The 14768-nt window shown below is 39.6% G+C and overlaps 1 protein-coding gene across 7 annotated transcripts in view; it reads right to left on the bottom strand.

The window, feature by feature from the left end:
- Positions 1-14768, bottom strand: part of dennd5a (DENN domain containing 5A) — a 90565-nt gene that overhangs the window by 15355 nt on the left and 60442 nt on the right. For 4 of the 7 annotated variants that reach the window (XM_033038969.1, XM_033038970.1, XM_033038972.1 and 1 more), the window contains 8 exons: positions 14438-14569; positions 13300-13452; positions 9579-9666; positions 9033-9114; positions 6407-6535; positions 4519-4640; positions 2726-2871; positions 1-28 (listed from right to left, as the gene is read on the bottom strand). The exon at positions 1-28 is cut by the window's left edge and continues 44 nt beyond it. In XM_033038969.1, coding sequence (XP_032894860.1) covers positions 1-28; positions 2726-2871; positions 4519-4640; positions 6407-6535; positions 9033-9114; positions 9579-9666; positions 13300-13452; positions 14438-14569 — 880 coding nt within the window. The remainder of the gene's footprint in view (positions 29-2725; positions 2872-4518; positions 4641-6406; positions 6536-9032; positions 9115-9578; positions 9667-13299; positions 13453-14437; positions 14570-14768) is intronic. The other 3 variants (XM_033038971.1, XM_033038973.1, XM_033038975.1) reach the window with 1 other exon arrangement.

Below are 14768 nucleotides of genomic sequence, written 5' to 3'. Positions count from 1 at the left end.
TGGCCAAAGTCCGCAATGAGTATTTCTCCTGTTTTTACCATGGAGAAAGACATGATGACTAGGGAACTTGGACAGTTAATGGAGATGTCTTGAGGACAGTCACTGTAACATTTGTGCCACTATTTAAGAAGTGATGCAAAGAAAAACCTGTGAATATAGATCAGCAAGCCTAACATCTGTGGTAGGACAGTTGGTAGAGAGGATTTTGAGGGATAAAACATATATGGATTGGATAGACAGGGATTGATCAAGGATAGTCAACATGGTTTGGTGCCGCCGAGCCCAGCCCCTGCTCGCTCCCTGGACTGGAGAGGAGTGAGTTGGAGCCGGGCAGAGGGCAGGGATGCAGACCGGTTGCGGGAGGCAGTGCAGGGCCTCGACGGTGGAATGGGCCACTACCGGGGGCTCAGCTAGACCGGACACCGCTCCAAGAGGCCTAGCGCGTGGACCGGACACGGCCTGCAGTGGCACAGAGTGATGGAGCAATGGTAGATGACACCAACAGCTACGCTTGGCCAGGCGACCCTGTAACGCTGCCAGGACAACAGGCCTTCATTGTCAGGTTAAGAACTCTACACCTACATCAAATGGAACTTGAAAATGGCACCAAATCTGGCGACTCTGTATACGGTCTCAGGGTACTACTACTATACACTTGTACTGCATCTAAGATGTTTGTCTAAGATGTATCTACGTGACTATGCATTGTGATACTTGTACTGAAGTGTATACAAAAATGAATACGTGTGACACAAAAAGTACCATTGAAGGCATAGTCATAGAATCATACAGCATGGAAACAGGCCCTCTAGCCCAACTTGCCCACGCCAACCAGCATGGTTAGTAAGTATGGAGATGACACTAAAATAGGTGGTACCGTAGAAAGTGATAATGGTCATCAGGAATTACAGTAGGATCTTGACCAGTTTGCCAAGAGGGTCGAGGAATGGCTAATGCAGTTTATTTCAGTGGGAGATGTTGTATTTTGGGTGACACAGTGCTGCTCCGGTTTCCTCTCGCATTCCAAAGATGTGCAGGTTTGTACATTAATTAGCTTCTATAAATTGTCCCCAGTGTGTAGGATAGAACAAGTGTATGGGTGATTGTTGGTCGAGGTGGACTCAGTGGGCCGAATGGCCTGTTTCCACACTGTATCTGAATTAAACTAAAGTCAAACCAGGGTAGCATTTTCACAGTGAATGGTCAGGCCCAGCAGAACATTGTAGAGCAAAGGGATCCAGGGCTACAAGCACATACTTCCTTGAAACCGGCATTGCATGTAGATAGAGCAGTGAAGGCAGCTTTTGGCACACTGGTCTTCATCAGTTAGGGGACTGAGGATAGAACTTGGAATTTTATGTTACAGTCGTGAAAGACATTAGCGAGGCTGCACTTGGAGCATTGCGTTTGTTTTGGTCACCCTGCTATCGGAAAGATGCCATTAAACTGGAAAGAGTGCAGAGAGGATTTACGAGGATATTGATAGGACTCGAGAGCCTATTGAGACCTATATTGAGACGTTGAGCAGGCTAGCATTGTATTCCTTGGAGAGCAGGAGACCAAGGAGAGATCTTATAGAGGTGCATAAAATCATGAGGGGGATAGAGTGAATGCAGAGTTATTTTTTCCAGGGCAGGAAAATCAAAGACTAAGTTTAAGGTGAGAGGGGAAAGATTTAATAGGGACCTGTGGGCAAATTTTCAACACAAAGGGTGCTGGGTAGATGGAACAAATAGCAGGAGGAAGTAATTGAGCCAAATACTATAACAACATTTAAAATGTATTTGGATAACAAATGCCCTTTTGTGCATTGAAGGGTGTAGGCTAAATGCAACTAGATGGAACTAGCTTAGATGGGGCATTTGTCAGCATGGATGAAGTGGGTTGAAGGGCCTGCATCTGTGCTGTACAACTCTAAGACTCCCTAAGAATTAGGAGCATGAATAGCCCCTTTTTTACTCTTTGAATCTGTTCTGCTATTAGCTAAGATAATGACTGATCTTCTAGCGCAGTCCCATTTCCCTGCAATATTTCCCTGCAAAATCATAACATCTAGGAAGTTGTTGACCTTCAATTTGAATGAACCCAATAGCCCAAAGTCTGTTTGGTCATAAGACTGGAGAATTCCAGATTCACCACCCTCAAAGAAATTGCCCTACCCACTCATTCTGAGATAATAACCCACATGTAAATTTATTAGTTTTAAAATTATTAGTCTTTATTAATTTCGATACATTAGTCTGGCGAAGCATCATCCCTGTATCTACCTTATCAAGTTCTATAAGAATTTATGTTTCAATAAGATCTAATTTTTCTAAACTATTGAGAATATGGGCTTGGTCTATGAATCTTGTGTCATACAGCAAACCTGCCATCACTTGAACCGATCCAGATGTACTCTCTTTATTGCTTTTTGTGAAAGTGAAAATCTGCAATGTGAACAGTTTTAGAGAACAAGCGAAACAAAGTACAGCGCCAGAGACTCCTGATTACTGGTGCTATCTGTACGGAGTTTGTACATTTTCCCCGTTACCTGCGTGGGTTTTCTACGAGATCTTCAGATTCCTACCACACTCCAAAGACGTACAGGTTTGTCGGTTAATTGGCTTGGTATAAATGTAAAATTATCCCGTATCTGTAGGATAATGTTAATGTGCAGGGATCGCTGGTTGATGCGGACTCGGTGGGCCAAAGGTCCTGTTTCCGCGCTGTGTTGTGTACTCACCTCAAATGTCATTTCAAGGATACTTTTGGGTATTTGTAAGATACCAGTCTCTCCCAACTCTCCTGAGATACAGATCCAGGGATTTGCTGTGAACATGGAGCCACCCAACTTCTTACTGGGTATGACCAACACATGGTATGGAATCACTGTAAATATGAAACACATAATTCAGAATTAAAGGACGTTTAGGAAGGAGAAGAAGAGAAATTTATTTCGTCAGAGAGTGGTTAATCTGTGGAATTCTTTACCACAGAAGGCTGTAGAGGCCAAGTCAGTGGATATTTTTAAAGCAGAGATAGATAGATTTGTGATTAGTACAGGTGTCAGAGGTTATGGGGAGAAGGCAGGAGAATGGGTTAGGAGGGAGAGATTGATCAGCCATGATTGCATGATGGAGTAGACGCAATGGGCCAAATGGCCTCATTCTACTCCTATCACTTATGACCTTATAATGTACATAAAACAACCTGCATAGAGTACCTTTAAATTGCATTGTGCAAGAAATGGGGAATGTTTTTTTCTGCTTTTATCTGGATAATGGCCCAAGATGTGTAGCCACTATAATAACAGGTTTAATGACACTCAACATATTAACTTGGAAATATCCCAGCAACTGGTAGCATGGAAGATTCTTTCATGACATAAAATTGCAGCTTGCCCTCAGCATTTTAAAGATTTTCAGAATTTGCTAAATTACGTGTCAATTAAAATAGCTATTAGAAATCCAGGCTGACATTTACCAAGCACCTATAGAATAACGAGATTTACAATCCTGCAATAAACCACTTCAGCATAAAATGGAGCATTTCAAATAGCCGTCTCATTCCTAAATATATTAAGTAGTTTTTAAGAGGTTTTGGATTTCCATCCTTCGCTGTTTTTCAGTTATTCCAATCTTTCATTTGCTCGATTTCTTTCTGCAATAAATTTGTTATTGAAAATTAATTTTCATTTTAATGTCCTTCATCCACATTGATTGAAGAGAGGAAATATTTCCTCCATCATTTTCTAAAATCCCAGACTCACTGTTTTTGTTGCTTCTTCGTTGATAACTTAGAAGTTATCAACTTAGAACTTCAAGGTAAAAAAGATGAGGAGAAAAGCCAATCCAATTGCTTGGAGGGGGGGGGGGGGGGGGGGGAAGATAGGGGGTTGTATATCAAAATGCTTCAGTACAGCAAATTGATGATCAATAATGGAGTTAAAAAATCATCCTCATGGGCTTCGGATGTTTTGAGTCCCTTGCAATGTTGTTATTAAATTAAGAATACCAATTTACCATAAAATTGGGGCTGAATCTTCGTCATCGGATAAATGTGAGAAATAAGAACTTTCCAAGCACCTGATCTTAGTAAAAAGGAAGATAATTTACATTTTTGCAGATGGATGGCAGCAAGTATTAGAAACTTTTCAACAAACTGCTGGTAATATCCTACAGCAATAAACTAATTCCTACATCATTCACAGATGAGGGATGGTGAAAGAGGTGAAAAACCTCTGTGAACTCCAGTTGATCTGAACTTTGAGTAAACACAATGATGATTTAATTTGCTTCAAATTTAAATATGATTTTAGCAACACGATATTTTTTATTATAGAGTTGCAGATCACATGAACTGTAATGATTTTGAAAACAATTAAGTTATACGTAACTTTTGTCACAAAGGTATGAATCACAATATTAATGCACATCAAGAAATATGAACATGTGCTTATATAAAATAGTGGAAAAACGCTTTGTTGCAATAACTGTTAAAATCAAACATCCAATGGTTTTGTCATCATTCACTTACTGATTGTTGTAAATGCATTTGTAAAGCAGAAGTAATCCACTGCATTGAATGAAAGGAGGTGGTACAAGAATTGTTCCTTCTCATCATCACAGCGAAGGAAGGCATAACGTTTATAAAGTTTTCTAAAATTAAAAGATAAATTCAAATAAGAATATCTTCGTAAGAAAGATAATTTAAAAGTTCAACCAAATATCAACAATATGTTAGGATGTCTCTTGATACTATTAAAGGTCATATTATGCAATTAAATGTAAGGGCAGTATGCCCATGGATTTTGATACACAAGGTGAATGATCGTTTAAAGGAAGGCAGCACAGACACTCCTCGACTTATGTACGGATTACATTCCGCAAACGACACAAACTGCTGGAGTAACTTAGCAGGTCAGTCAGCATCCCCGGAGAACAAGGACAGGGAACATTTTGTGTCAGAACCCTTCTTCAGATTGAATTGTTTCACCTTAAATCTAGGTGTCGATACAGCTGATCTACACCAGCTAGACCTGTTGTGGCACCGCTAAAAACAAAGAGGGATCAACATGACTCTAATGAGTACTTTTGTAACTTTGTCGGTGCCAGAAACATAGCGACTATTTGTGTACTTTGTGTATTGTATGTATTGTATGTAAAAGCAAAGAATTTCATCGTACCTAAGTACATGTGACAATAAAGTATCATTGAGTCATTGAATTCTCCAGAGAGGTTCTCGGATCAGCTTCTGTGTATTAACCAGCATCTGCAGTTCCTTGTTTCTACAGATATGAATATTTGTTATTTTTCATTAATGCAAGCCTCCTCTGGCCACAAAATGAGTTCCCACATGGCAGAAAATGACTAACACCTTAGCAACAGGCAAATCCATCCCACTAGTCTCCCATATGTTGGTTTGCATGCAGCTGCTGTACACAAGCCATGGGTTTGTAAGATGGGGAGGAACCTGTACTCAAACTAATTAATTCCAAGCCACCAATATCGTGATTAAGGCTTCGGATATGCCTGTTATCAAGGCCGAAGCAATGTAGTTTTCCTTTTGTGACAGAGATGACAGCTGCATTGGAATGTTTTCTAACCAGCACTGCTGCAGAATGTAGTCATATTACAATCCGATCACATTCAGGTATTGATCTGTATAAAAGCAAATGATTGTGACCATGAGATGTAGTCTCCAAAGAATCCTTCAATAACTACAAGGGCAGAACAACCATTCCTTGTACAATGTGTAAGAAGGAACTGCAGATGCTGGTTTAAACCGAAGATAGACTTAAAAAGCTGGAGTAACTTAGCGGGACAGGCAGCATCTCTGGAGAGAAGGAAAGGTACTTCATCAACCATTGTTTCAGCAATTTAGTTAGCAATAACCAACTGGCAAACTAGTATACTTACTTAGAGATTAACTGATTGTTGTTTAGAAAATTTGGAATTCATAAAACGTGCACATGCAAATGAGCAGAGTTATACAGTCAATGAATATGTATTCAGATTGCCATTCTATAATATTACCGGGAACTTGCCTATTTTTATCCATCACGACATTTCCACTATAGATCAGATTGAATAAAGTCAACACTGGTACACTTCTTAACCCAGCATATAACCTCGCATCATCACCCTCTTCCTTCCCAGGATAATAGATTCATTTTGGTAACCAGCACCTTTAACCCAGTTATTAAATCAAGAAGACCTACTTCCTTTTAATAAAATTCTCACAATTCTTAGTGTGGAATCAAAACTAGAATTACCGGAGTATATAGTCGAAGCTTATGTGAGATTTTTTATTGTAAGTGTAAACTTGGCGGTGAAAATAAAATATCAGAGTTTAAGTTTCCCTTTAGCATAGAAATCATGTGGCTAGATTCTAATTTGCAATTATAACACGCTATATTCCTTACTTTGTTAACTCATGGTCTGATAGCAGCTGCTTGAGATGTCTAGACAGCAGTTTCTTTTCCATCGAAAGTCTCACCCAAGCTCGAGCCTTGCCCACGTCAGTTTTGATCTCACCAATATTCTGAATATGCCTGTAATAGAAAGAAATTCAGACAATAAGGAAACACATTCCAGCCCAAGTTGACTTCATGGCATAGATTTATTATCTGAATGGGTTCTGATAGGTATTCATCATTGTAGATTTTATAAAATAGATCAATTACTATAGGAAGAGGGACTGCTTATAAATAATCTAACGATTGCAGGCTGCCCAGCAAAGCATTTTTTTCTTTTTATGACTAGAAATTATGACACGAAATACTAATTTACCTACACAACTGCCACAGCATATATTAACCGATTTGATTAGTTTCCTGAGACCTAGGAAAAACCCACATGGTCACGGGGAGAATGTGCAAACTTCGTACAGAGAGCACCCGTAGTCCGGATCTAACCAAGGTCTCTGGCGCTGTAAGGCAGCAACTCTACCACGACGCTACTGTGCCGAATGTTAGCTTATGATTCCACAGTGTCAACTTCCATATGCAAGTACAAAGCAGTATATGGTGAAATGCAGCATTATCGCAACTATATTCAGGCTTGAGCTGACAGGTGGAAATAACATTCATGTCATCTCGACTGTCCGGAAAAGACCATCAGCAGTGAGACAGAATGTAATCACCAACTGTTGACATTCAACTGTAACTGTATCACACAATCCTGTGAGTACAAGAACAGGTTAGAGATTGGGTATCCTGCAGTGATTGAGTTGCATTCTATTCCGACTCCAGAAATCCACCATTGCTACAAGGAACAATTCAAGATGGAAGATCCTCCACATACCTGGATAAATACAGCTCTAACAACTCTCAGGAATTTCAACAACATCTGTAACAGAGCAGTTGCTCCATTTATAACAGCTTATCCAGCATCCTTTCCTCTGCCCACAGTGCCCCAAAAAACATTGGTTACCCCAGCGGTATGAATATTGACTTCTCTAACTTCAAGTAACCCTTGCTTTCCCTCCTCTCTCCATCCCTCTCCACTCCCCCGTCTTACTGTCTCCAACTACATTTTATCTCTGTTTGCTTTGTAGTTAACTTCTCCCAGCTAACAATGATCTATTCTACATTTTCCTTGAGCTTCATTTCCCTTGTCATGTTTTCACACCTCATACTTCCTTATCTATCTTATCTATGTACCTCCCTCTCCCCTGACAACAGTCTGCAATGACAGCCGTTCAATTGTATTCTTTCCAGGACAATAAAGAATGGACAGCAAAACGCTTGCTTTGTATTTTTTTAGGTGGCACACAGCTGATAGTCCTGCTGCCTCATAGCACCCAAGAAGACCCAAATTTAATCCTGACCTCAGGTGCTGTCTGTGTGGAGTTTGCACATTCTCCATGTGACTGCATGGGTTCCCTCCGGGTGCTCTGGTTTCCTTTCACATTCCAAAGATTTGCAGGTTTTTAGGTTAATTGATCTCGGCAAATTGCCTCTCATGTGCAATGAGTGGATGTGAAAATGGGACATTATGGAACTAGAGCGAAGGGGTGATCGATGGTCGGCATGGATTCGGTGGACCAAAAAGCTCAATTTCCATGCTGTTTATCTAAACTAAAACTAAAAAACTCAACGAGGAAAGGATTGGCAAATTTAAATGAGAAAATAATTTAATGTCACATTTGGTTAAGTACAATATAAAGCACAGCAAATAAACAAATGTTTTGGTTTATTAAATACAGTCCTTTAGACTGAACTGCCCATTAGATGGCATTGCATAGCTATCTTATATTAGTTTAGATATTATTGTCAAGTTTACAGAGGGATAATTTAAAGCTCTTGTTTGTGTACCGTCAAGTCAAAGACTATGTATGATTACAATCAAACCGTTTAAAGTACAAGGATAAAGGGTAGAACATTTAGTGCAAGATAAAGTCGTCCAATTAAATATAGTTCAAAGATCTCCAATGAGGTGGGTGTGTGGTCAGAATCACACTCCAGCTGATGAAAGGACCGTTCAGTTGCCTGATAACCGGGGGGGGGGGGGGGGGGGGGGGGGGGGGGGAATATCCCTAAATGTAGGGTTATGAGTTTTCAAATCTCTGCATCTCTTGCCTGGTGTGAGAAGGTTAAAAGAGAGAGTAACTGGGGTGAGACTGGTCCTTGATTTTGCTGGTAGCCTTGCCACAGTTAAGCGTGAAATGTACACAAAGGAAAAAAATCTGGTTAATTGATCTTAAGATCCAAAAACCGGTCCAGTATTTGTAATTTTCGTTCTCCTCTTCTCAGATACACCATTCCTGTCAGTGAATGGTAAAAAAAAGTTACAGATGACAGTATGGGGCAAGTTATAAAACTTTTACTAGAGGTAGTTCATGCAGAAAAGCGATGTAGTCCAGCATTTGAATCACCATTGCATTGAGGCTGTGGGTAAAGTGCTAGGGATTAATCTAAATGGGTACTTGATGGTCAGCATGGACAAGGTGGACCAAAAGAGCCAGCTTCTGTGTTGTATGACTCCATAACTTACTCCCAAAAAATATATAATTAAAAAAAACCCAGCAGGTGACGATAATAAACACACCTCATATCCCGTGTGAGAGAGATCTTCAAGGGAGGCATGCAAGAACTATCAATTTTCCTCCTATCTTGATCGTGGATGAATCCTTTGAATAAAGACAAAATAAGAAATAAGCTAATTGCGACTTTAACATATCTACAGCTTCATTTCCGCACCGCACATCCTAGATTTGTTGACACTATACATGTGAATTTATTTCAGTGAGCATGTTATTGTGGTGATTTTTAAAGGGTATTTTGAGAACTTGATCCTGTTCATACAAAGAATCTGGAAACAAAAGTCCTGCATTTCCAAAACTGAACATCAACTGTCAGATTGTCCCAAAAACATGACGTACACTATTATCCTTACCAAAAGAAAAGAAAATATATCATCCAATACATCTGTGCATCTTTCTCTTTTTAGATGGTTAAGGACACCATTGGGTCCATCTTAATTTTTCCATCCAGAGAAATGCCATACTGAATTAGGTCAGTGTTCAATAGAATTCCTGCATGGAAATTTACTCTGGGCAAAATATATATATTCAAAGATTTGAAAACATCTTACCTGGGCTGCTGGTGGTTCCAAGCAAAGCTTCATTTTTCTCTTTACTCTCCTGGTAATGTAACAGATGAGACCAGAGGGCTGATTTACCCTATCAGAAAATATAGTGTGGGCGATGTAACATTGGTACAGTGCACGTCAATCAACAGGACAACTTTCCAATAGAAAATATGGTAAACATGGTTAAAAAAAAAAAATCAGAAGACTACAACTTGAAGAAACCTATGCTGCTGGATACAAGGTGGTGCATTCATTTCCAGTACAGATGTGATGTCTGCCTCATCATCACATTAGGCAGACACAAAATGCTGGAGTAACTCAGCGGATGAGGCAGCATCTCTGGAGAGAAGGAATGGGTGACGTTTTTGGGTCGAGACCTTTCTTCAGTCTGAAAACGTCGCCCATTCCTTCTCTCCAGAGATGCTGTCTCACCCACTGAGTTACTCCAGCATTTTGTGTCTACCTTCAATTTAAACCAGCATCTGCAGTTCTTTCTTACTCATCATCACATTACCAACACGATTCTCTTGCAATTATGTATAGGTTGTCTATGGAACTCATAGCACTCTCACTTCTGGATGCTGCCACTCTTGGCTTGCGTAGCCAGTGATTTGTTTAAAAAAAAAATCAATATTTAATAACACATTGAGAACTCCGGGGTAGGGGCAGCAGAGGAAGTGATTGTTTTAACACCACACATTTCAGATATGTCGTACGTATAAAAGGACTGCAAAATAGTCGCTGAATAACTAAAATACAATCAAGATGGCATCAATAATTGCCATAGAAAAGAATAGTTTATTACCTTGTAATGGACCCTGCCAAAAAGTCACAACAAGTAAAAGCAACAGAACATCTAACAGCCCAACTCCATGTGTTTGGGCTCAGTGGCAGCTGAAAGCTGAGACAAAATGACATGGTGCTGCATTTTTTTTCTCACAAAATGTGTTTTTGGAACTGGATCACTTGCGCACAGCAAGGTCCAAGATGAGTTAATGCAGGGTGGCAGTGGCACAGCGGTAGAGCTGGTGCCTCACAGCACCAGAGACTAGAGGTTCGATCCTGACCTCAGGTGCCGTCTGTGTAGAGTTTGCACGTTCTCCCTGTGAACATGCGCGTTTCCTCTCAGTGCTCCGGTTTTCTTCCACATCCCAAAGACGTATGGGTTTGAAGGATAAATGGCCTCTGTGAATTATAGGGAGAATAGAGGGAGAGCGAAAATGGGATAACATAGAACAAATGTGACTGGGAGGGAGTTGAAGTTGGTACTATCACAGCATTTAAGAAACATTTAGAAAGGTACATGGATTGGATAGGTTTAGAGGGATATGGGCCAATCGAAGACAGGTGGGACTAGTATAGATGGGATATGTTGGTCGGTGTGGGCACGTTGGGCAGAAGAGCCTGTTTCCACGCTATATCACTCGTTAATTCACACTTTTGTAGCATTTAACCTCTATTTAGGCAGCTATCATAGATCTCAAATAGAATTGTAGATTAGAAAAAAAAATACATTACAAATTACAGCCAATCAACCCAAGTTGTTAAATGGATAATGGTTCACAATTCAATGTGATTCTGCTTCACCTACAATGAACACAACATTTTAACCACGACTTCTCTTCATGTTTAAGGAAAATCATTCTTCTGTTCAAAGCAGTGATTTCCAAAAGGTGAGCTGCACACCAAGTCCATTGAGAGCACAATAAAACATCTATCCTCTGCTGGATAGAAAGAGCTACTGCACATGAACCGAGTCTGCGCAGATAATGAGGAATTTAATAGAACACCATCTACTGGTACTCATTCACCAGCAACAATATGGTGACCAAAGATTGCTTGATATGCAAGCATTTTCCAGTAATCAGAGATATAGGAAGGCAATTTCAACAAGACCCGAATCAAAATACCTCATGCCAAGCAGCATTGCATTTAAGGGACAAACCAAGGGAAAATTTAAATCCTCAGAGAAGAAAACATCGTCATTCTGAAGAAGGGTCCTGACCCGAAACATCACACAGATTAAGAAAACTTTAAATGGCAATAATTAGAAGGCTAGATCAATATTACAAGCAGCTTACAATAAAGCCAATTAGCTCCTGTATAATAGGAAGCATCTTTTTTAGGTTTAAGCATTTGAAAATTTGCTGCAGTTAAATATAAACTCAATGTTGTAATAGAAAGCCAGCAAACCCTAGAAGCTTTCCTAATCTCTGTTAATTTTTTGTCTTGTTCCAATACACACGAAGTTTCAACTTGACCCTGCAATGGTATTGGAATCACTTCACCAATAAAAGACAAGACATAGCGGTGGGATTAACATCAGAAAAATGCAAGAAAATTCACAGCTACAAGTCATCTTTGATTCATTACCACATCACTGTATGCTAAAACTAGCGTAATACTTCTAACTATAACACAAGGACCGAGATTATCCATGTCATGGACAGTGGTCGAGAATAACCTCTTCAATATGCAGCACACACACACTGATTATATGTGTAAAGAAATTAATGGTCAAAGTGCAAAGGAAGAATATACGGTTGGGGATTATTTATGGGTTATGAAATTAAGAGAAGGTAGCAACCATTAATTCAAAATAACAACCAGTCCTCAGAATATCTTTCTAATGTACTTTAAAAGCAGTATTCAATTACAAATTATAAGGACAGCTTTGCAAGCAGGCTGCCTACTCACAGGACCGTGATAAACCATTGTGATGGAGATGAAGGAAGCTTCCAGGCCAGACTTGTTTGTCACTTGGCACGTCAAGCGATGCCATTGGCATATTTGTCTATTGATAACTGGGGTATCTGTGTACTCAAGAAACTTGGCCCTATAAACACTAATTTGGGGCATCTGGGTTCTCCGTCCTCAGAAGCTTTTAGACTATTCATATGAATAACTGTGTCCCAGCAAAGCTGTTTGGAATCGACAATATGGTACCATTGTAAATATGTGGTTTTGCAAACTTGCCTACACTCAAAACGGTAATTGTAGCTAGCGAAACTGGAGTCAATTGTTTCTTGCTGTCTTTGTATGCCATTGAAACTGTATTCCTTGATTCCTTGTGTCTGTACACACGATTCCTACAGATGGCAGGAACTACAGATGCTGGTTAGCATATTATTCGTTAATTGTTGTCTTTGTGTTTGAAACATATAAACTTGATGTATTTTGAGTTTGGGATTCTACTAAAAAGGTCTCCAAGAGAATGTTTCCTTCTCTAAATGAATAAAGACTTTTATAACAACCAGCTTCAGCTTCCAAGTGTCTGAGTTCAAATGGTTACAATATACCCAAAGAAACCCCTATTGCATCCTACTAACTGGGCACCCTGCTTATTGTCTGTTGTCTATTTCCCTGAACAGCGTGCAGTTTTAATTTATGGCTTCCACAAACTACACAGGGGCGTGGAAATGAAATCAACCCATCAGTAAAAAATTCCACGTAACTGAAAAATTAAATTTCCTTGGTCAATCACTGTAAATCTGCATTCCTAAATTAGCTCCTAGATAGCCTAACAACTATTGGTACAAATCAATGTAGCTTTTAAATTACCAGATGCAACATCACGCAAGATCATATCAAGATAAAGTATCATTGGATCAACAAATATTTCACGCAGAATCGAGTCTTATTCTATGTATCAGTTATTTCGAAAAAGGTCTTATTAGTGTACAGTACAGTAATTATATATTATAACCATATCTTGGTTACGTACTTGCTTGACCTGTAGTCCATGACTCCATATTCTCTCCAACAAATCACAGAGGCTGGCTATTAATGTATTTTCCTCCACTCCTGTGAGGGTCACCTCCCCATGACCCAATTCCACAGCTTCACGCCCCATTTTCTCCACCAACATGCGCTTTGTCTGCAACAGAGAAATTTTGTAGATCAATAAACAACAACTCAAGCTTACAATATCGGACAATTAAAAAAGAAAAACTGAGAACTTCTAATTCTTTGGAGCGGTTATTTACAGTCTTGGATCAAGGATGAGTGCATGCAACCAAATTCGCTGATGATGCAAAGGTACAAGTCTTGGTAAATTGGAGTTTGGAAGAACAACAGATGATCTTCATTAAACAAACAGAGTCTAAAGAAAACTGACGGTATTGAAACCAAGAGAAAAGGGATCATCGGGACATAGCTTCTGAATATGGAGCAACACATATAACAAAATTAGAATTTCTTCGCTCAGAGCATCATGAATCTTTGGCATCTCATGCTCCAGAGCCGTGGAAGCAGAATCATTGAATATATTGCAGCTACAGTGAGAAACGCTGGAACCAAAAAGGGCAGGGTGCAAGAAAATGATGTTGAAGCCAAAAACTGGACCAGCCTTTCTCTAACTGAATGAAGGAGATTGCTCAAATGGCTGCATGACCTATTCTTTCTGTCTGAAGTAGGATCTCAATCCAAAACATAACCCATTCTTTCTATCCAGAGATGCTGCCTGTTCCACTGAGTTACTCCAGAATTTTGTGTCGACCTACTCTTCCAACTGTTTTAAATTCTTTATTTTGTACTTCGGCAGGTTGTTGATTTACAAACACAAATATCCCAATTTTGATAAACATGTCTTTTCAGTAAAGAAAACTGTTTGAGTTTTGGTCACAATCAGGCTGGGGAAGAGGAAGGAAGCATACTTTCTGCATTTAATTACTATCATGAAATGCATGCACAGGCACTATAGAGCTGCGCTACAAAAATTATAATCTGACAACATTCAAAATCTAGGTTTGCATGTGAAAAACTTTGATTTGGGAGCACTGTTAAAAAGGTTAACGTTCCCCCAGACACAGTCAGTGCTTTCCAATGGGAAAGGGAAAACATTGCAACAAGAGTGTATCTACTTTGTTACGACATTCCTTCAGCAGACCCTCAACAAACTTCCAGTTGGTATGTGCAATTACTGATGGCGAGAGGTTGGATAACTTGGGCTGACGCACACCTGTGCCAAGACTCCGAGCTTCCTGGATGTATTTCTGCAATCAAACAAAAATGTACCTGTAATACAAATGAACGTGAACAGAACCAGCAGTTCACATATTGTAATTCAACAGATCTCCATTCAGAGAAAAGATGGGGGTTTGTTTTAAAGGTGAAATGGACCAACATGATGATTTGGAGGAAAGTTTAAGACTTCATATAATCAGCAATCCAAATATTTTTCATAATACACAT

The sequence above is a fragment of the Amblyraja radiata genome, chromosome 20 (genome assembly GCF_010909765.2).
Source record: "Amblyraja radiata isolate CabotCenter1 chromosome 20, sAmbRad1.1.pri, whole genome shotgun sequence".
NCBI classification, from domain to species: Eukaryota; Metazoa; Chordata; class Chondrichthyes; order Rajiformes; family Rajidae; genus Amblyraja; species Amblyraja radiata.
The sequence above is the reverse complement of the archived record's forward strand: the minus strand, read 5'-3'. Positions and strand labels throughout refer to the sequence as shown.